The 23,353-nt window shown below is 33.4% G+C and overlaps 1 protein-coding gene and 1 pseudogene across 1 annotated transcript in view; one reads left to right on the top strand and one right to left on the bottom strand.

Annotated features, from left to right (window-relative positions):
* The first annotated feature begins 1,581 nt into the window (after positions 1–1,581).
* On the top strand, positions 1,582–8,010 carry LOC111504408 (ATP-dependent RNA helicase DHX8-like; annotated as a pseudogene).
* Positions 8,011–9,755: 1,745 nt separating this feature from the next.
* The window catches only part of Sbf (SET domain binding factor), a 35,715-nt gene continuing 22,117 nt past the window's right edge, over positions 9,756–23,353 (bottom strand). Inside the window, exons 14-22 of the mRNA XM_074169852.1 lie at positions 22,752–22,965; positions 22,332–22,694; positions 19,850–20,692; positions 18,694–18,841; positions 18,429–18,638; positions 18,224–18,377; positions 17,840–18,043; positions 13,210–13,292; positions 9,756–9,947 (exon numbers count right to left, since the gene is read on the bottom strand). Of these exons, the coding sequence (XP_074025953.1) occupies positions 9,858–9,947; positions 13,210–13,292; positions 17,840–18,043; positions 18,224–18,377; positions 18,429–18,638; positions 18,694–18,841; positions 19,850–20,692; positions 22,332–22,694; positions 22,752–22,965 (2,309 nt within the window). The 3' untranslated portion in view covers positions 9,756–9,857. The remainder of the gene's footprint in view (positions 9,948–13,209; positions 13,293–17,839; positions 18,044–18,223; positions 18,378–18,428; positions 18,639–18,693; positions 18,842–19,849; positions 20,693–22,331; positions 22,695–22,751; positions 22,966–23,353) is intronic.

Here is a 23,353-nt window from a genome sequence, read left to right as displayed (position 1 = left end):
TGTATCTGAATCTCGGAATATTGTGTAGAACTATCCTGCACAGACTGTGTATTGGCACCTGAAATATATATTTATTCATGATAAATTACAAAAAAAATATTTTTCACAGCTAACCAGTGTGAGGAACAAAATTTATGTGTTTATAACCTTCTGTACCCAACCAATGGTAAGCCTTTCGACAATCAGATATGATGGTGGTTCCGGGTTTGATATTTTATTATATAATTACTATTTATGTAGTCCAGTCAGGACCTGGGACAATGAAAACTCCTTTGGTGTCTCGCTGTATACCACCAAAAAGCCATCTATCTATCTATCTACCACTCGTCCTCTTTATACTTTTTTCCAAATCCAGCTTCGTCTATTTCAACTATTTTGTTCTTCTCACAACATTCCAAACAAACCTAAAATTATTTTAAATGTGATATACATCATATAACAGGTGTTTTACTTCTCTGCACAACTTCCAAGCCTATGTTCAATTTATTCACTGAGAACTTTATTCTGGGATGTGTAATGAACACAAAATATGTTGTGAACATCATACCTTTTCTATTGTGAGGCGCCATTCAAAAAATTTTTTTTTTCCTGACAGTTTTAGTAAAATTACAACTAACGATTTTGTCTTTTTTCTTCAATATCTTAACTATTCGTTTTTTGTTATATCTGTACAGTAAAGTATCAAAATTCAATTTGCATTCTTCTTTGAAATTGGTACTGCGTATTGTTGCTACAAACACTCTAACTTGAATTGATTTTTTTATCGACCTTCTTTGGGTATTTTCACCTTCCACAATCTGAAAAATTTATCCAAAGAAGGTCGACAAAAAACTTGATTTTCCCCACAAAAAATGACTTTCATTCAATATTCAACAGAATTAAATTCCCTCACTCTGACTAAATTTGACTCAAATTCATGTTTGAGATTTTTATAAATCACTCAATCAAAAGTGTACATTCGAAATGTCACTAGTATATAACCTTAAAACGGAAGCATATCTCCAGAAACCGAATCTATTGTTATATCAAGTTTTTTTTAAAGAAAAATGTTAAATTGTTAAACTGAGTGTCAAAGAAGGAAAAATAAGATGTGAAGGTGAATAAATACTTTTCTATATTTTCATTATGTAACAAGAAGGCTGGACAGTTGCAACTTTAGAGGTCTGTAACTGTGAAAATAAGGAAGGGCACCAATTTCTTCTCTCGCATTCGTAATCTACACGCCAAAATATTAAGTACACCCAACTTTTTTTTAATCGGAGGGTGCAGCCTATCCGATATTTTACCAACTAGATATCAAAAGATATCTGGAATGGAGAAAAATCACCAAATATTTTTCAAAACCATTAGGTTCGTTCCAACCTTGAGTCACAAACAGATTTCCAACTGTTTGTAAATCGTTGACAACGCGCATGTCTGGTAAATATTGGTTTCTGATTAATTTGAAATTTCTGATTGGAACAGCTGATAGTTCAACTGAAGTTTGGGATGGAATTTCAACATAACCTTCAAAAATAATTTGGGAAAGAAAGTTTTTGGCTTTCTGCTACTCCATCTTAATACAAAAAAAAGGGATGAAGAAATCTTCCAAAGAAAGGAAGAAAGTAATCAATTTGAATGTGTAGATCATGGATGTGTAGATCATGCAAAGAAGTAACTTTCAGACACAAACTGAATGAATGTCCTCCTGAAACAGCTACTTTCATATAAACATTGAATTACACGAAAGAAAAAAAATTCTTTCGAAACAAATACTTCTATATGAACACTGAATTATACAGAAGATACTTTTCTCTACTCAGTTTGTATTCCAAACATTCCACAACGAATGTCACTCCCAAAAATATAACCCCTTCAATTCTTTAAAAATAAATCTAATCAAGTGTATTTCTGGAGAGTAAAAGAAGGTTGCAGTATTTTATATCTCTATTCTATTTACTTATCAACATGGAACTGGGAGGTCACCGCAATAATTAATTTGTGTAATTGAAGATGTTCATATTATAGGTTCACTTGAAGAATTCCCAATTTTTCCTGCGCCAGCAAATACATAATTTATTTTATAACAATTTTTGCAGGTTATGTTGGTTGTAAGTTGCATAAACATAAAACAGAAACAGTAATACGGAATACGCATGCGTCAGATTGATGGTTAGAAGATAATCCTCAAACCATTCTGATAGATTTCGAACAGGTTTGAATCTTGGATGGAACAGAAAACTGATAGTTTACTGATGGTTGGAAACTCACGTTGGAACGCAATCACATTACTGCGCAGAATCCTGACTGTCAGAAACTGTTTCTGACGCTGGTTGGAACGAACCTATTGAAACAGAAATAAAACTACACTTTTGGAGATGTGTTTATTAACTTTGGCAGTTATTCCACATAGTAACTGAAGCTATATAAAGGATGAATAATGAGAAACCTATTAACAATAATATATCACAAATATAACAACATATAGTTCCTTTGAAATTTACAAATTTTTTAAAATTTTCCTACAGGTAATATACGATTTCAACTAATAAAAATCCAGCTAACAGACAAGTAAAATGGTCTCAGCGGCAGGGTTCAGTTTCAGAAAAGGAATGTTGCTGATACAAATTAATGAATTTTTCATCAACAGCTATTCAGAACAAATAAAAAAGGAGATTATCCAAAATATAGCTAGACGACTTTTGGTTGGCCATATACGTGAAATCTGAAGATTTTCTCACAAAAAACATTTTCAAAATTTTTATTTGTTGAATAAAATGTGCATCATATGTTTTCAATCTATATATAACCTTCCTATCTTCTAGTTTTTGATACTTTCAAATATTTTAATATGATTTTCTGTAAATAAGTTTATTTGACAAAGAAAAATTTCTGCTCACATTCAATTTATAAAAGTGTTACGCTGAAAATGCTACATGATCACAATGTCTCTTATAAAACCTTTTGGTATTTCTGGAGCTCATCAGTAGTTGCAATTTTGTGAAAAATGAGGAAAATTTTGGAAACGAGTCTCATTACATATTATTTGATATTCAAATGAGTTATCATTTTGGGAAAAAAATTACAACTACAGTTTTAGACTTTCAAATATTCACAGTTGTTTAGAATTGAAACCCAATAACTGAATGTCAGAATGTTGAAAAAAATCGAATGATTTTGAAATATAAAAAATTATTAAGGTATTCGAATTAAGAAAATTGGTCCAAATTCAAATAAAATTGACACCATTTTTTCAATAACTACAAAATTATCATATTCCAATAACTGATTTTTTAGTAAGTATAATGTTTATACAGTAGTCTTACCGTTGTTGAAAATTATTTAGATGGTATGTGTACAAAATTCTAATTTTTCACAAGTCACTAGATTTAGGTTCGAAAAATCAAATTTTCTTTAATAACTCTGTACGAAAATTTTGTTTATTTTTCTTTCGAATCTCAAAGTTGTAGACTCAAACACCATATGTCAGTAAAGTATAAAATCATTGTCATGTGAACTTATGTTTATCCTTGAATGAATTCTTGAAAAACCAAAAATGTATTCGTAGAATTGATTTTTAATTATTGATACAGAACTCAACCAGTTTTAGTTATGTGAATTCATTCAAAGATTTGATATTTTCATTTTAAGTATGTTTTTTTAAAAACTCAAACTTTTTGTAAACTAACCCTCCAAAGCATTTTTCACTCCGTGTATATCACATTTGACACACATTCAGTTTTCGTTAATCTGAACAGAACATGAAAAATGACTCCTTCATTTCGTAAATCAAAGTATATTTTCCAGATATACAGACAGCTTTACATTCAAATGAATTTCAAAGAAACTTCAATGTTCATAATAGGAAGAAAGAAAAATCCATCGTTTTCATTGCAGTTTCAATGAAAAAGTTACTTATTGAAATAAAATTGATTTTTCGATTTTCCAATATTACTCATACCTTTTCACCTGATTAATTTGCCAGTTTAGAGAAAAATTTACTTAGAATATTTCCCAAGAATTTTTCTAACGATAGTAGTCTAACTAGAATTTTTGATCATCCCCTTTCAATCCCCAAAAATTCCCTGAGGAATATTTACTAAGGAACTCAAATTTTATCTTTTGTCAAAAATTGTTCCTAGTATCAATTATGAATGTTCTAATAGTGAATGATCCACTTGAAAGATCTGGAACCTCTGATATGTATTCAAAGAACACAGTAGACTTAGCAATTGTGAGACAAATACAATAAAAACAAAAATCTAGATCTAACCTGTTTCATATTGATTAAACGATACAAAACTATTTTGCCGTGACTTCCCATCCCTTGTAAATATTTTATATAAAGAAAAATGATGCTTCATGGGATAACACTTGCTTAGGGATACATTTTCAAGACAAAATATTTTATAAATGATTCCAGTATTGTTTGTAGAAAATTTATTCTTTGCAAATGATGCTGAAGAGGAAAATATTAAAATTCTATACATGAAAAATAATTCAAGTTCCTAGAAGCTTTTTTGAATGAGAACAAAATCTTGAATATTTTCTATGGTTGCTTCATGAAACTCAATAACGTCAAAACAATTGTTTCAGTAAAATACTGTTTCATAGAAAACATTACGGCAACAAATAGAGGGACAAAATCCAAAAGAATCATAAAATTGTACAAATTCAATTTACATCCAATTTTCTTAAACCACCCATGAGATAAATAATTCAACAAACACCAAATAAAAATGATTTCTGTCTCTCTGCAGCTTTCAATCTTTTAACAGGCACCAGAGCCCAAAACTGATTACATAATGACTGCCAGGGTTTGGGCTCTGGTTTAATCAAGATGCAGTTTACTTTTGTGAATCCGATTATAAACAAATACTATTCATTGGCTCTTCTTATTCTCATACTTAGGAAGCTGATATAATTTTATCCCATAAAGAGGTTTTTCGAAATTTGTTTCATTAACATTTCAAATCAGTATGGGTTAGTAACTTGGAATAACGCGAGGCCTTCTAAAAAAAAATATTTACTTAGTGTGCCCCCAAATCTACTATCAAAAAATTTGGTGCCAAAAAACAGTGACTGAAAGAGAAACTAATATTTTTTGACATTTCAAATTATATTTACTTCATCTTCAAAAAACACTTCATTGTGAGATTTTCACTGAACAGTTTTACAAAAATGCAACATGTGATGCGTTTTTGTAAAACTGTTCAGTGAAAATCTAACAATATAGAAAAGCATTCAAGCCAAAGTAAAGGTGCTAAAAATAGAAACAATAGAAAAAGGTCAACTTCCCGAAACAGAAGTAGCAGAAGATCAAGAAGTAGATCACTTAAGAGACCGAGATCAAGGTCTAGATGTTCTGATGACAATTCCAGCGAAGACGAAGAACCTAGAAATTGGTCAAGAGTGCAAAAAAGATCCATGCAAAAGAGTGATAGGATCAGATCTAGAGAAAAAAGGGATAGAAATAGATCAAGAGATCGAAGGGGAAGGAGTAGATCCAGAACTAGGAGAGACAGAAGTGGATCAAGAGAAAGGCATCAAAAAATAAATCAAGGGAAAAAAGAAGAGAGAGGAATCCAGAGAAGAGAAAACTAGAAAGAGATAGCCCTGAGGATGATCCGGTTCCTGGAAAGATATATTGTGGAAAAGTTTCAAACATTGTGCCATTTGGATGTTTTGTACAATTAGAGGGACTTAGAAGAAAATGGGACAGACTGGTTTATATATCACAACTTCGAACAGAGGGGAGAGTAACCAATGTCTCTGAAGTTATTTCTAAATGGAGCAAAGTTAAGGTGAAAGTACTGACTGTGACAGGTCAAAAATTCTTTCTGCCTATGAAATACGTTTGCCAAATGACTGCAAACCCAGAAAGACCTGCATATGGTAGCACATCAGTACTGAGACTTTCCGTCAATGAAGGCGAGAAGGTTTCAAGAAAAAAAAGTTACAAGGATGTCTAGCGCTGAACAATGTGAAATCAATCGGATGACAGCATCAGGATGTATTGACAAGACTGAGTTGCCTGACTTCTATAAAGATACAGTTACCTAAATATGAGGATGGAGGAGAAGTTGATATAGAAATTGAGTTAGTTGAAGACAAATCGCCATTTTTACAAGGACATGATTGAGCTGTGTGAGATCTGAGCCCAGTATGAATAGATAAAATTCCAGACAAATCACTAGCCCAGGCAGCGATAATGCAATCTGCTTTAGATAAGGAAAGACGGGAACAAAAGATGGTCCAACGGAAACAGGAAGACAATTCTCAACCATCACGAAAAAACAAGAATTGAATAGACCCTCTTCCAGAAGAAAACTCCAAGACTACAACTGTCCGAGAGATAGGAATGCAATCACAAGACTTACAGGAGTGGAAGAAACGTGATAGGTAGCAAAAAAATCTTCATTTGGAAAGAAAACAAATCTAACAACAATTGAACAACATCAATCTCATCCAATTTATAAATTGAAAGAAGATCTGAGGCAAGCAGTCGCCGATAATCAGATATTCATTGTTATACGGGAGACAGGATTGGGAAAAACTATACAGATCACCCAGTACCTGAGTGAAGCAGGAATGACTGCTTGGAGAAAAATTGGATGTTCTCAACCAAGACGTGTGGCAGCCACGTCAGTGGCAAAATGAGTTGCTGAAGAATTCGGTTAGATCTTGTGGCAGGAGGTTGGATATACCATACGATTTGAGGATAGAACAATCACAAAAACAATGATCCAAGTACAAGACAGACAGTATGTTATCGCGAGAGTGTCTCGTGGACTTGGATTCGAAATAGTACTCTGTTATTATGTTGGATGAGGCTCGCGAAAGGACAATCCATACTCATAAATTGGTTAAGGTTTTCGTGGCCGAGATTTTCAGTGTTACTATCTCCATTCGGGTTTGAAGGCCGTCGTAGTTTGGAACTGCATTCTAATGTTTAGCCAACACGAGTGGCTGCCTTTTTTAGAGGTTTATTCATCTTGATGATTCACCGATGACTGATGAGTTCTAGTTCGTAGGTTGTATTTATGTTGACTCAGGTAGTCCGCCTCTCTTGTAATATTGCAATGTTACGTCATTAACAGGTAATAACACTTCTGCCAATATCAACCAATTACGTTACAATGCAATGTTACATCAATAACAGGTAATAACACTTTGGCCAATATCAACCAATGACTTTACAATGCAATGTTACATCAATAATAGATAATAACACTTCGGTGAATAGCAAAGCACCAACAAGAGGCGGACTACCTGAATCAACATAAATACAACATTGCAATGTTACTTCATTAACAGGTAATAACACTTCGGTCAATAGCAAGACATCAACAAGAGAGGCGTACTGACTGAGTCAACATAAATACAACCTACGAACTTGAAATCACCAGTCATCGGTGAATCATCAAGACGAATAAACCTCTGAAGAAGCCAGCCACTCGTGCTGGCGAAACATTAGGATGCAGTTTCAAACTACGACGGCCTTCAAACCCGAATGGAGATAGTAACACTGCCATTCCATAAGGATGAATTGTTGGACTACTCAAGAGCGCTGTTTTGAAGTAAAAGGAGTTGAAACTGAAAACTTGATTGATATTTAACAATTGGGAATACTCTGTATGAATACTTTTTCAAAAATAAGCCGCGATTTGATGAAGTAATGAACGTGTCCAAACAATAAAAGAGTTATAATATATAATTTATTCTAAATTACATACCTCCACTATATGTAAGCATTTTGGACTTCAATGGATATGAACCGTCAGCAAATGAGAGTTCCCAGATAATGTCAATAATAATAAGAGCATACATAACATACACTCGCAGGAGTTATTTTTCTCTAATTATTTTCGTATAAACATAAAGAATCTTTTGGATTTCGATAGCACAACGGAGAGATTCGATGAACGAGTCAAAATATATAATTCGAATGGCAACTTCTAAACTTATCGGCTACAGTACATTTTCTTCGTTCTACAAAATTCAACTATTTGAGCTTGACGTAAAAATTAATGTTCTACAAAAAATATAACGCCTAACTATACAAAATATAAGCACATACAACAAAGTCGATGTACCACTGGACGAGTGAAAAATTCTCGGATTTTTCAATTGAGTTAGTTGATACTGTCAATCTGGTCAACGATTTCGTTTGGACAGGAGATTCATAATTAGATAAGTATCAAAATAAATTTATGAATATGTCGGAACAGTATTATAAAAGGTTTCAAAATCGAAGTATAATAAAAGGATCTTTAGCACAGGCCCAAAAACAAAATCTGGACATAAAAATATTTCAATATAACAGCATTATAAGGTGATTACAGTAAAATAGTTGAAAAATGTTAATGTTAAGGTTTCCTTAAGAGGGGTGAAATATAGTGAATCGCAGCATTTGACATTTTTATAAGAACTTCTATCAAAAATTCTAATTAATGATTCAATTCAATGTAACGATTGGGTCCAGTACCAGTGTGACACCAACATAATTTTTAGGAAATTTTATGGTCTGTTTTTGTAAAAATATACAATATGAATTTTAAACATTTTGAGAGGGTAGTGATAAATATATGACTATAGTTATAAAAATAATAGTTTTACTTTTGTATGTTATCTGCATGTATGAAGTGTCTAATTTTCTAAAGTGAATGAAAATCTAACTAATCATTCTTTTTTAATTTTACCCGAGTGAATAAATAAATGTTTGTGAACAGAAGAATTGCACTGCAATTATTGTAGAGTAAATTTGAATGAACTTTAAAAAAGATGAAATTGTCGAACGTGAAAATTTCTGAGTCAACAAAAAAAAATAATGAGACTCATAACAGGTACACATCATGTATTTTAGAAGTAGAGCATTGAAACTCCTTAATTTATAATTGTGATAAAATTTTTCTTCAAAATAACTAACTAGTTTTAAATGTATGTATACTGCATATAATTGTTTTTCCCTTGATGTAACTCCCTTATATTTTATTCTGGATATTGTTGTTATAAATATACTTGTATTTGACGTTTCCTACACCATAATTGTATGATCTAAAAGGAATAAAAAGTATTATTATTATCAATAGACTCCTATATTTTTAATTTTATTACAAATAAGTTCATGCCTTGATATATGAAGATGGGAAACTTTCTCATGGTTTTTTGACATTATTTTCACTGTCTATACTTTCATATATAGGAATAAAGGGCCTTTTTTTCTTAATAACACAATTGGAAAAACTCAAGAGGTTTTCTCCAAATATAACAAATTTTGTGATTCTATGGATTATTTTTGTAGTGAATTACATGTCAATAATTGCTTGCTAGCGTGTGTTGAAGTATATTTTTTAAATTTAGTGATACCACTCCTTAATTTTATTCTGTACCTTTCTCGCTTACCCTATCAAAATAGTTTATATTTCAATAATTAGCAAAAAAAATGTGATTTTGATGGATAACAAAAAAAATTTAATACATTTGTTTCTTCACATTTTTCAACTATTTTACCTTAGTTTCCAGCAGCTAGAAAATTTTCCACCAACATGCTTCCATTTCTAAGTGAAAAAAAAAACAAAAATGATTTTTGATTTCTCCTGCAAGCCAAATCATATAGACCTGTCAAATTCACAAAATAAAAAACTTTTCAACTATCTACAACTACAAATACACCAGAATCCGAGTTTTTTCATGAACTTCCAGTCCTACACCATTGTGCGACATACCTAAACAATCAATATAACATATACACATAAAAAAATATAAATAACGGATAAAAAATAAAACATTTATTGTCAGCCTAACATTAAAAAAAATATATATATATAGGAATTATCTAACTTTGGATTAAGAGTATTTTCTTTCTTTTTTTTTATCTAAAGACAAGCTTGGAGCTTCTCGATCCACTCTTGCGCTGATGCAGTGTCTGCTGCACAAAAGTTGTATGTACGACGACTAGTACGTAACTGCAGAAAAGAAGTTTTTAAATTAGTTCACAGAAACGTAAAGAGAAGTTATGAAATCGTTCTACAAGGGGTCTATGGAATTATCGTTGAAACTGAAGAATAGATAGGTCTGATTCCTCACCGTTTTCAAGTACTTTTGATTTTTGCGAAAAAAACTCTTTGTTACAAAAATACTTCAAAATATATTGTAAAAAATCCAAGTATATTTTTAATGATTTTTTAGAAGTAAGCAGTATTGAAAGTTTTTCATTTTCCAGAAAATCTTGAGAACCCATTTTTTTTAAAATTCGGTATGTTGTGATACCCAGTGTGTTGAAAATTATAGGATTTTTCCTCCTCAGCTGCTTTTCCAAAATAACGGAAACAGCAACCAAATAATCAACTATTTAAACAAACAAATATCATTATTTCATCCCACCATGGATTTCCAGTTAACTACTCAGTGGAGATAGCATTTGTTGACACAATATATACGAGATCTGTTCACAAAATATGGTGAATGTTCAAATTCTGCGGGCTACACATTCGACTAAATATTTTTTTATGTTGGTACACTCGTCTCGAACATATGTTCAGTTTTAGCTGTTTAGCATGTTTGGAATTAAGTGAACACTAGAAATACTGACAGTGGCATGCGGTGACTGTACTCTAAGTCAGAAACATGTTGACGCCCCAGCACATCAACAATCGATGAGGATGTCGGCATATTGGTTTGACAAAAATTACCCTCGCACGAGCATCGCTCAGGAATTTATGAATGACGTCACCGGCGATCCAGGTTTGCCTAAACGAATCATGGGTATATGGTTATCACTTCGAAACCAAAGTCCAATCGTTTCAATGGAAAAGTCCAGGGGAGCCAACACCAAACAAGCACGCTAAGTTCGATAAAATGACAATGTTCACTGTATTCTTCGATTACTATGGCGTAGTGCATCATGAGTTGTTGCCACATGGTTGTATGCTTACAACAGTTTGCCAGATGATATAAAGAAATCAGAAACTCTGCAACAGTTTAAAATAAAAATGATAAACCATTTACAGCAAAAGTAAAATCGTTGTATTGTATATCTATCAGGATTAATAATTTTTAGTATCAATACGAGTATTAATATATGTTCTTCTTACGGGATATGAGTGTATAGTGGGTAGTGGGATAGCATAACTTATTGGTTTCATATGTATGTTTGTATATGATTATTGTGGTATTTGGCTGTACGTGAATGGTATCAATATATGTATTTTCTTTCTTTCTAAGTGTATATTGGGATAGCATTCTTATTGGTTCATATGTAGGATTGTATATGATTATTATGGTATTTGGCTTTACTTGAATGGTTTTCTTTTAGCAAAACAATGGAAAATATAACTCGAAATGTAAATACCTAGTGTGTACGTTTAAATTTAAAACAAAACAAATATATTAATACTATCGAAGGAGCTGCTAATTACTATATATAAGATTATACTTTGTGAATGTAGATTAGGATTACCTATTTCAAAATAAAGATTATTATTATTAATAAGGAGTTATGCGGCCCTTGCGAAAATCAATACGAAGAAAACGTCCGGTATTGTGGAAAAGCAATTCATGACTTTTGCATCACGATAATGCAACTGCTGACTAATGGTTGCTTGTAATTTTGTGCCCAAAAACAACACTGTAATCATACTTCAGCCACCGTATTCACCAGATGTGGCCCCTTGCGACTTTTTCCTGTTCCTAAGAAAAAAGGCGTTTTGCGACGATTGAGGAGATAAAAACAGAATCGCTGAGAGAGCTCAAGGACCTCGTATTTGATAATATCAACGAAAACAAACTTGTCGGTGGGCTTTTCTTTGAACCAAGGTTTGCCGTTAGAAGTTCGTTTCATTGAAAAAGGAATATATGCAACCATGAATAACAGAATAACTTCTGTTACTTCAAAAGCACAAATAGATGGATCTTAGAGCTGAAACAAAGGGAAACTTTGGAAATGGTCTTGAAGATCCTCCCACTCAGCAGATCTGTAATGCCAAACTTTGCGCGGCTTAGATTGTTCCCCAACAATTATCGGTAATTCACTCACCACTGAACTTGCAACTTGAAAATATAGGACTTCACTTTCGATCTGAATGACTTTGTTTTACTATTGTTGCCAATGTTGAAATCATCCAACACTATAATGCTTTGATATTTCTGTTAGGAGCTCTTCTATTTTATTAAACAAATTATTTTATGCTCCGGATAACGAATACTGATATGCCGCTATTAGAATGGTGTTTGTTTATGCTATTTCATTTCCAAAAAATTCAGTGTCTTGTACAATACAGAAATTATTCAAAGAAATGGTTACAGTTGAAATATTTTGTCGCGTATATATGGAAACTCCACCAAGCTTGCTGGTTTACTTCCGAAAGCAGTTAGCATGGGAAAATGTATTCAAATTCACTAATTTCATACTGACTTGGATTTTCTCCAATTTGCGAAAGTACTTGGTTATTTGAATAGAGAGGATTATATTTTTAGGCGAGATTAGTTTTTGTTAACTATTCATTTTCAGTTGTCCTGAGGAAATTTTCAGCCGAAATTTTCAAACAAAGAGTTTTCTCAAACCAACCCTTACCATTGATTGCAATCTCGAGAAATTATTTATATTTGATATTAGTAAGGAATGTATACTCTAATAGAGATCTTATCAATGAACAGTTTAACAACTTGAGAGTATTTAAGGTTTTCACAGTTTCTACTAACAAATCTCAACATTTTGAACGCTTTGGCTGTAATATACTCGGTATGTGATTTGAAGTTGTGTACCTTATCAAATAGAATTCCTAGATCTTTTATATCTGACGTTCTATTTGAATAAACTTTATTAAAAATAAAGTCATTAATAACTAGATGCATCACTCAGAAAAAAACTTGCGGTGACATGTGACTTAATCAAGGTCCATATAATTCATTACAGACCATTCATAGAATTTACTCAAATCTTCCTCAAGAAGTAAAACTTCATTTGTGCAGACAATAAATTTAAAGATCTTGATATCATCAGCAAATGCATTTGAGATCTTTTAATTAGTAAATGCTTCTTCCAACTTTGATTGCAAAAAACGAAAATGAAAGTTAATCAAAAATGGTGATGAATTGGATCCTATGTTATATGATCTTTCTTTTTTTATCAGAATTGACTTCCGTCACCTTCTTCAGTTTGTACCACGACTTATGAGGCACCCTGTACAAAACAAGATAGACGGCTGAGAAAGAGTACGTTATACTCACGTCAAAGAAGGATTTATCATCTGTTTTTTTGGGAGGACCAGGAGCTGGAGGTGCAGGATTCACAGACATTACTTCAGCCAGATCTGAAAGAACACTCGTTAGAAATACGTTTTGTTTTTGATTATTAGTTCCCAGCAGAGTTATACTGCTGAGAAGAGATCTTCACAGAAAATCATCTTCAATAATTATATCATTACAGACTTACTTAAATCAGACCTTCGGAATACAGAATGAAACTTAAATCAATTTTTGTTTTGTTTCTCTATGAACTAAACAATAAAATTCAATGCATGAATGAGGATCCTTTTTTCGAAAAGTGATAAATGATGGTGAGGTAAATTGAGGTTAGGGTGGTGTCTATACTAAAACCAATAATTATTGAGAGTAGAAGTAAGCCCAGTTGACAGCAAATCGGGGGCGTGCTTATTAATTTTTGAGAGGGTTAAGAATGAAAGAAAAATTCTTAGTACAATTAGTTAAAATATTCATACACATTTTTTATTTATTTCATTAAAGCTTCGCAATATCGTAATTTACCTAATCGTTGTAGTCATTAGGTGGGCCTTATGAAAACGGAGTAATAATCGTATATATATATATATATATATATATATATATATATATATATATATATATATATATATATATATAACTTTTTTTCACTATTGGGTTTCAGCAATTGATAAGTGAACTCTTTATAACTATTCTCAAGCTTTCGAGTAACTTAAACTCATCTTCAGGAGAACTAGAAAATACAAATTACAAATTTTTGATAATAGAATATAATATAAATGTAAATGTACAAATTTTCGTCTAATCTTCAACCTCAGATTCGTCATTGTTGCTACCGCTATCATCAAAGTGAATTATGATTGGTTCAATATTGTGTTCAATACGGTTGTCTACGTCCCACATTTTTTGCTCTTCTTTTAAAACATGCTGCATGCATTTCTTCCAGTTTTCTGCAGAAACAGTTCGAATAGCTTCTTGTAGGTGATGTTGCACGTCCACTAATTTAAATGTTCTGTTTTCTCGTGCCACATATCCTTTTACTTGCGCCCAGATTAATTATATTGGGTTTAATTCGCAGTGGTATGGTGGTAACCTTAAAACTGTAATTCCACGACTTAACGCCATTTCATCCACTGCGAATTTTTTATATTTGTCTGTGTGTAATTTTGTTAGCTGAAGTAGTACTGCCTTTAAACTATCTTTGTTATATTGGATGTTCTTATTAATTAACCATTCTTGAATTGCTTCTTTTTTCCATGATTGTTTCGGTAATGGTTCTAAATGTCGACTATGGTATGGGGCATTATCCATGACGATGACAGACCCAGGTTCCACAAGTTGAATGATGCCTTCAAACCATTTTTCAAACACCTCCGCATTCATCTCTTCATGATAGTCGCCTGTTTTCTTAGATTTAAATATTAATTCACCATTTGGTAAAAATCCACTGTCGCTTCCTATATGCGTAAATATCAGACGACTACCTTTTCCAGATGGCTGTTTTAACCCAACTGACAAACCTTCAATAAAGGCTTGTCGTGCACTTGTTATATTACCATCCTGCCATACTTTTTTGACCGTATGTCCTTGGTTAACCCATGTCTCGTCCATGAGGTACAATTTTTTTTTGAGCTTCCAAAATTCGTCAATTTTTCTTAGATAGTTTCTTCTACATGCTATTATTTCTTGACGTTCAATGAGAATGCTTTTCCTGTCAACTTTTCCGTACGTAAATTTCATTTCGTGTACAAGTTTCCTAAAAGTTTCTTTACCCATTTTTGGGACCAATTCATGATCGCTAAGTGCCTCCAGAACTGTTTGTAGTGTGGGCAGCTCATTTCTGAAAAAGAAACTGTGAATAGTTCTGAATATACTGGTTTTGGCTTCTTCATCAACTGTGATTTTTTTTGTCCGCTACTAGTTTTTGGCGTTTGTACGTCCCCATGAATTTCTGCTTCTCATAGTATTTTGTAAATCGATGATTTTGGTACACCGGTATAATCAGAGCACATATCAACTAATTTATCTTTTGTAATTGTGGAACTTAATGATGTAGAAATGCCCGGTTGGTTATTCGGAGGTACACACATAGAATTACAGCACATATGCACAAAGTCATCTTTTGGTGGCTGATGATCTCTTTCAAGACAGTGAAATACTCGCAGTACAATTTGTTTTTCTCTTACTGACCGAGACTCCGACCGTTTTACTTTTTTCGACGTGGAAGGCCCGACCATGTCTCCCATTTTTTGAGTAGTTTGAGAACGGTGTAGAAATATAATTATGTAACGCTTAAACACTTATTAGCACTATTATTTTCACCAATTGTTATCACAACACGTCGATTGCTGACTAACTTAACTGTAAAACGTACAATTCACGCTGTATAATTCACAAATCAATGATACGCTCATGGCTGCAAGTACATTAGTGAGGACTGCAACGATGAGATGGAAGTTACGGTAAAGTGACCCAACGTTGCGTACAGCGTTGCCACTAGTTGTAATAAATATCTAACACTATACAGAAAATAATGAATTTTAACTGACCAGTAATCAGGAAATGTATAAGTATTACTCATTACAAGCTCATTACTGATTTATGTCATAAATAATACCTTTTAATCGTACTAGTATTGTGTATTATCTATAATTTGCCACAACCTACAACTCTACTGCTTACTATATTTTGATTCTGCTATAAACTGGTAACGTAAAATTTAGATATGACAACGCGCTTTACTCTCAATCATTATTGGTTTTACTATAGTACCATAAGAATGCTGAGGCAAGTAAGGTGTTCTGAACAGTGGTGATTTCATGATCCTCAAAGCACGTTTTTGAATTTCGCTATTTTCGCATTTCAAATCGCTATATTCGCCCCCAATGATAATACGATATTGAGCATGAGAGTTTGACTCAGATTTTACAAAGAGATTCAATACGTGCACCATATTTCAGGCTGTCATCAACAAATATCCCAAGACATTCTTAGAGAAATGGACATTGATCAAAGTGATATACTGAGCTATTTCTATAGTATTGTTGCTTTTGAAAAAAAAAGGTTTGGTTTTCTCCGAGTTCAAAGCGGGTCAGGAGTTGATGAATCAGATTTCTGTTTCTTTCATACATGAGCTAGTAGTGCCTCGCATTTTAGTATATAATTATGGATGGAAAATTAATGTACAGTCATCTGCATAGTTAATTGTGGTTATTGCCAGTCAAGTTATGCTTGCCAGGCAATTGTATAAATTGAATGACCCAGAATCTTGCCCCATGGCACTCCCATGGACACCTCTAAAGCACTTGACTGTTCATCACCAACCAGTCGAGTCATCAATAATTTTTAGTGAACGTTTTCTTGTACTCATTTATGATTCAAACTATTTTTTCACCAACGGATAAAGACTACAGCAAAGCATTTGACACTATGAAGCACTCCTTGATGTGTGCCAAACTTATCTATTAAGGTTTTACTCAGAATACATGTGAATTTATAAGATTATTTCTATGCAATAGAACTCAACGAGTGGTAATAAAAGATCGTACTTCCGATGATCTCAACGTTTCCAATGGAGCTCCTCAAGATTCATTATTGCCCCACCACTCTTTTTCATTTATACTTCAGATTTTAGTCAAGTTCTCAATGATACAAATTTGTATTATTTCGCTGAGCTGGAAAGTTTTCTTTCTCAAAAATATATACTAAATAACAATGTCAAAAATCTAGTTCAAATTTCTGAAAATCATTGCCTAAATCTGAACACTTATGTCATCCATGATCATCTTTGGAAAACCAAAGACCAGCAAAGGGCCATAGAAAATATATTAATTCAAATCGAGGAACACACATTGGAGTCCAGGGAAAAAATCAAGTGCCAAGAATCCATATGGAGTCCAACAGAATCCATATGGATTCTGATCTCAAATTTGTTGGCAATAATAATACACTTAAACAGAAATCTTATGATATGCTGAAACACTTTTATATTAATAGACACTGCTTTGATATCCCCCTAGGGATAAAACCTCTATAGAATCAAAAAAATTATCTTTAAAAATGACTTGGAATCAAAAAAATTATCTTCGAAAATTACTTTGAATTTATCAAAATATTAGAACACCAATAGATACACTGCCACTAGATGTTTTCCTTACTCTCTGTACACAACTGTAATTTTATATTGATTAGTATTACTTTGTAGCATAACACAAGTGTTAAGTCACTTAGATGCTTTTTTATACACAATATTTACTTTATGTACTAGCAATTACTGTCTTTATATCTGTCTCTTTGTAAGTCTTTTTATTCTTATTATTATTATTATTCGTTTATTTAACTTGCAATGTTTTATGTATGTATGTTAGTCTGGCTCAAATCTTGCAAATGAATTTTGACGTCATCAATATTGTGTTCTGCCCAAGATAAAGGACTAGTTATTTTTTTATGCATTCACATTTTAAAATGAGTCAATAATAAAAATAAAATGTAAATTTTCAAAGATTCAATAACTTATCATCTGAAAAACATACAGTACCAATATGGTGGACAACTCGGCGAAAATAATGTGAATAAAATTTATATTTATAATATATTTCATCAATAAAAATCGACTCACCAATGTATCCTTTACAATGGGAGTCTTCCATGGCATCATAATACCTCAACTGGTGCTTGATTGAATCAAGAACGAACCATCTTTGCTTCCAACCCTTCAACAGTGCCCCACGTTTGTACAAATAACCCTCGTGAGTTCTATCCTCAGCCACATTCGATGAGAACTGATCGTAGTATTGTTGACTAGATGTTTGCCTGGCGCTACCTGAATACAATAAAATATTTTTCGTGAAATGCGTTACAACAGAAAAAAGAAAAATGAGGGAAAATTTAGGGGAAAAGTTAAAAATTGAAAAACCATTATGAAACATTGTGATATATCAATAAAGCTTTCAGTCTTTCAGAAAATGAGAATTCAAGTTCTACCAATAAATTTTTTACTAACCAGAACTAACAGAACCATTATCTCCAGTATTGCTCTGTATAACTTGGGATGTTGTGCTATCTGCAACCGACTTATACTTTGTACAATTTTTCGGTACACTTTCCATACACTTTTCGTGACAGCTACATCCACAATCTATACATCTCATACCGGTCTGAAAAAAATTGAAATATATTACAGAAATAAAAAAAAAACAACAACGCACTTTCACAGGTCCCCATAACAAATTGGAACATAAATCACAGTAAGTGGGAGTGGTGTAATTGTAACGCTCGAATCTGTGAGGGTGTGAATAAATGTGAGACGTTTCTGCAGCTCCCACCATTTTACCCCTCATCAGAATTTCCAATGTAGATCTCTTGTGCACTAGCCTGCCGTGAGACCTCACCAGTGCGGTGCTGAAGGAAGCATGACGCTAAAATTACATCAAAAGTTGTAGTTATAGTTCACTGAATTGAACTTTCACTTACAGTCAACGAATCAGTCAAAGGAAGTTCCAATTTATCCCACAAAATTTTCCATTTTTGTGGCAAGTGACCCAAATCAGATTCTAGCTTGTGGATTTCTTCCAGAAGGTGGCTGAAAGCATCTGGTACGGCTTTGTTAACATTATCGTATCTGAAAAAGAGGAAAGATTGAAACAGACAAATCGAAAAGAATTTTGGTTCTTTGAGACAAATGCCAGATTCGAATCACAAACAGTTAATCAATCTCACTCTGATGGAATTTCCCATATCTACAGAAACAACAAAGAAATTTCAATAAATGCAGGTATTGAAAAAATGTTGCTAATGGAAGTAGATCTAGGAAGACATACTTTCAGATGCAAAACCCCAGAGAGATGATAAATTTCTTTACATCTAGGAATGATAATGTAACTCAATTTAATTAAAGTGATGACACGATGGAATTTGCATTTGCACGATTTGCATTTGACTAATTATTCATTTCCAAATTCAAGCAAATATAGTGGGAATATCATTTGAAAAATATCTTGAATTTATTTCTCAAAAAATATTGTTTTGATTTTTTCGAAATTTCTCTAGACTGTTTTTTGCTGAAGAATTATAACTGGAGATACCTTTATTTATTGTATTAGTTGATATTAAGACAGTTTGAGTACTATTTTGGCCTTTTGAATAAGTCAGGCAAAAGTTATAACTTCAAAGTGTATAAAGCAATAAGAGGGTATTTTAAGTAATCTAGTTCGCTATAATCTTCAGATATAAATGAAATATTTCAAATTTACTACTTAAGAAATTTAGGAAAAAATTTCTATTGTCTTTCCATAAATTGCATTTTGATATTCAAATTGAATTCAAACTAATAGTAATTAGAAATGTGTTCTATAATAATATTGTGCATTGAAAGCTAAGTGATTGATTAGATTGAAAATTATTCTTTTTTTTTCCAAAATGAGAATTTGTCATAATGGTAAAATATATGATAGCAAATAAAAAGTGATGAGAGAAATGGGAATTTTTCCTAAATTTCAAATTGTATACCATCATAAATATCATGTGTCTATTCATTTCCCCTCTGAATTGATAAAATTCAACAGGAAAATATTTATGGTGAAGTGGATGGACATTGACATCATTTTCAAAATCAACTAAAAGCACTAACCCTAATGAAACGACCTTCCTCGTCTTAACTATACCATCTGCAGCCTCCACTTCCTCTTCCTGCTGAGAATCCATCTGGATAATCTCGGCGTCGTAGCTCGGCCCATATCTCAAATCCTCGTCCAGATAATAGTTCCACACCTCTAAGCAAGGCAAATGCGATTGCGGCCTCAACACTGGGTGTTCGAAATCGGGAGTATACATGAAATTGAAAAACATCGGATTCCTAGCGTGCTGCTTTTCAATGTAATCGAACACGCTCTGTCCTAAATTTGGGCCTTGATATGCAGTCGCCATTCTACCACCGGGGTAGATGTTCTCGTCATCAGAAACAGTATCGACACTCTTGTGATGCGATGTCAACGACCCTCTTTTGTCCTCGACTGCCGCTACGCCACTTTCCACCCTTTCCAGTTCGCAGTCAAACAGAAACGTCCTAAACCGACACGACACTGAATGATAGGCGAGGAACCGCAGGTAGTAGTCATTGAACTCGAAAGCCATTGGGTATTGCTTCTGGATTTGATGCACAACGTCAAGGAACTGTAAGAAAGTTGGAGCGAATCCGCTAGCCTGCGAATTGGCGTTCAGGTTGCTGCGGTGACTGAACCGGTGGCCGAAGCCGATCCATTCTTTTTCTACGAGGGCTCGGAAGCCTTCCAATGTGCGATAGTAGGGGTCCAAGCAGAGTTGAGCTACTGAAGCAACTTGCGCAGTTATGTCCCAACCTTCTTCTAGACAAATAGCTACTGATGAGCCTTGGAGATCGAGGAGGTCGACCACTGCTCCGGAAAGCTGCATGATGTTTTGGATTTGCTGCAACCACTCTGAGTTTTCTATCAGTCTAGAAAAATGAGATAATCATTAATGGCACTCACCAATACATGGCTTCAGCCTTAAGTTGGAAATGTTGAATATTTAATAAAATTAATTAATAAAATAAATAACTAACTATTATTTTTATTCTTAATATGTATATAACATATATTACAATTATAGACTTACCATATATACATTATGTACCGATAATAGTTAATAAAATTATTATTATTATTGAGTATTATTAATATTGTTTTCAGAAGTGAACATGATGAACAATCAAGTAGTATGTGGTGTACAAGTTCTTCTGGGAGTGCAAAGTGATTGCAGAGATTAAGTTGTGAATACTTTTTTACATTCATACCAAGTAACTCGAGTAGTGTGCAAATCCAAAAATTATTTAAATCATTACAAAGTAATCAGGTTCAATTCAATGCTACAAAAATCCAGCCATCGGTTGTCTTCAAAAAGATGAATGTCTCCGAACTGGATATAATAATGTCAGGACAGACAATTCCGCTTTCTGCTTCAATAAGTTTGTTAGGGGTTGGAATGGACACCAATGTCTTGGCATCAGGACAGACAGTTCCGCTTTCTGCTTCAATAAGTTTGTTAGGGGTCGGAATGGACACCAATATGTCTTGTCACAATCATGTCGCTGGAATTGCAAATGCTGCTTCTCAAAAGCTTGAAATTGTATCGAACCAGAAAACTGTATCGAACCAGGAAACTGTATACAGCTAAGCAACTTTTGATGCTTCATAAAGTTCAGATCAGACCTTCTTCGGAGTATTGTTCTCAATCAGCCATCCGCCTGATTGGAGACGTGAACATCACTTGCAACCTTGATAGCCTGGAACATCGAAGAAAGGTTGAAGATATGTCTCTCTTTAATAGATACTTTCACGGGAGGTGTTCAAGTGACTTGGCACATTTAATTCCATCAAGAGCGGTACATATCAGAAATACCCGACGGACTGTGGCTGCTCAACGTTTTGAGGTTCACCTCAGTACACCTCAAATTTCACTGTTTAAAAACTTCGTTTATGTGGAATAAACTTCCTGAGAACGTTTTTCCAAATTAATTTAATTTCCAGCGATTCAAAAATCCAACGTGAATCGCTACTTTCGCACAGGCTCTTAGAGAGCTTTAAGGATTTTCCTGTAGTGCTTGTCTTTTGTCCATGAAAAAAATACTTCAAAGTTTGTGTAATAAAAATTCTTAGCGATTTCAACACGTAAAATTTTTCTAGTCAAAACTATAAAACAATTGTAATTGATCACAACTTCATCAGTTTGCAACAATTTGGGTTTATTGAACTTAAACAGTATAAAACAGTGTTAAATAAATCTGGATGTTTGTTAGTTCTAGTATTTTCTACAATGGCTACCACGTAGAAATTCCATATTAAGACGGCCCTCAGAGACGATAAAAGATACTGGTATAGTTTTTCTATTGTCTTTCCAGATACTGCATTATTAATAAATATTAACGATATCAAAGAACCTGTTGAATACTTTGTAAACATCTTCGATGAACGTCTTTCTATGTACATGCAAAATACAATTTTATTGGAGTCATCAAATTTAAATGTCAGATTTGGAAACTGTGTGTTCACTGTGGCCAATATAATTATGATGCAAACGAACCTAACTAAACTCACTTGTGAAAACTATGCTCAGGCTCAGCGTTTTGCGAACTAGGAATACAAGCTCTCATGAGTTTCTTGAAAGCAGCTTTAGTGTGACGAATATCATAATACTCCACTGGGATAAAATCAGTCTTGGGGGCAGATTCCACTTTAACACCTTTCATCTGCGCCTTCTCGCCCAAGATATACAAGGCGGCCCGTTGAAGAGTATGAACTCCGTCTAGAGCGTTTTCTACGTCCGTGCTGTGGCGAATGTTCACCCTGTTCTGCTGACCCGCGGCTAGGGATGCCTGGGAAGACTGACGACGATCTTTTAAAGAGCCCCACCGGCCGAAATTTTTAGGGCCTTTGCCACCGGAAGACCTTGGGAATACACTGTCAAAGAGTTGAAATGAAAACATTATTTATTCAGTTTCTACAGACACCACTTACCCTAACGTTCCAATAGCTTTATTGAAGGCGTTCGACCTCCTAGCAACTTCAGGTGTCATCGTGGTACATCCTAACGGATCGTCGGCTGCCAGTAATAATGAATCTATACTCAACGAACTGTCTGACATTCCCCATGCTGTCCTGTGAGAAAAAATTGGAGTGACTGCGACCAAAGCTGATAGGTACTTCTCCTGTTCCGTAGACGATGTTGTTTCTATTTATTCAGAAATTAATGAGGGGTTGATGACCCAGAAATGTGAAAAAAAAACCGATACAAGTCAAATATATAGGACTACAAAATATGCATATAATAATAACCGGATTTATTTGTGAGTAAGTACAATCAAGACTTAATAACAAACTGTTATTGAGAGCTAACAGCATGTTGTCACTTAAATGGCAAATTGAAATAAAATATCAACAGGAATTGTTAAAATTTCTTAAGTTCGAATTTGATATATTTCGGATTGAGAATCTTAAAATTTCGAAAATTTTTATTATAAAGTTCGAACACATCATGTAAAATTGACTTTTGTTCGATAACAGTCTTTGCCAAGGGTTGTCCTCATATTTCTTGTTATGTGTTCATGAAAGTCAGTATT

Source organism: Leptinotarsa decemlineata, unplaced genomic scaffold (genome assembly GCF_025532065.1).
Source record: "Leptinotarsa decemlineata unplaced genomic scaffold, Ldec_3_MD MMD2_P_RNA_scaffold_6, whole genome shotgun sequence".
In the NCBI taxonomy this organism is placed as follows: Eukaryota; Metazoa; Arthropoda; class Insecta; order Coleoptera; family Chrysomelidae; genus Leptinotarsa; species Leptinotarsa decemlineata.
Note: the sequence above shows the minus strand (reverse complement) of the source record. Positions and strands in the feature narration are given on the sequence as shown.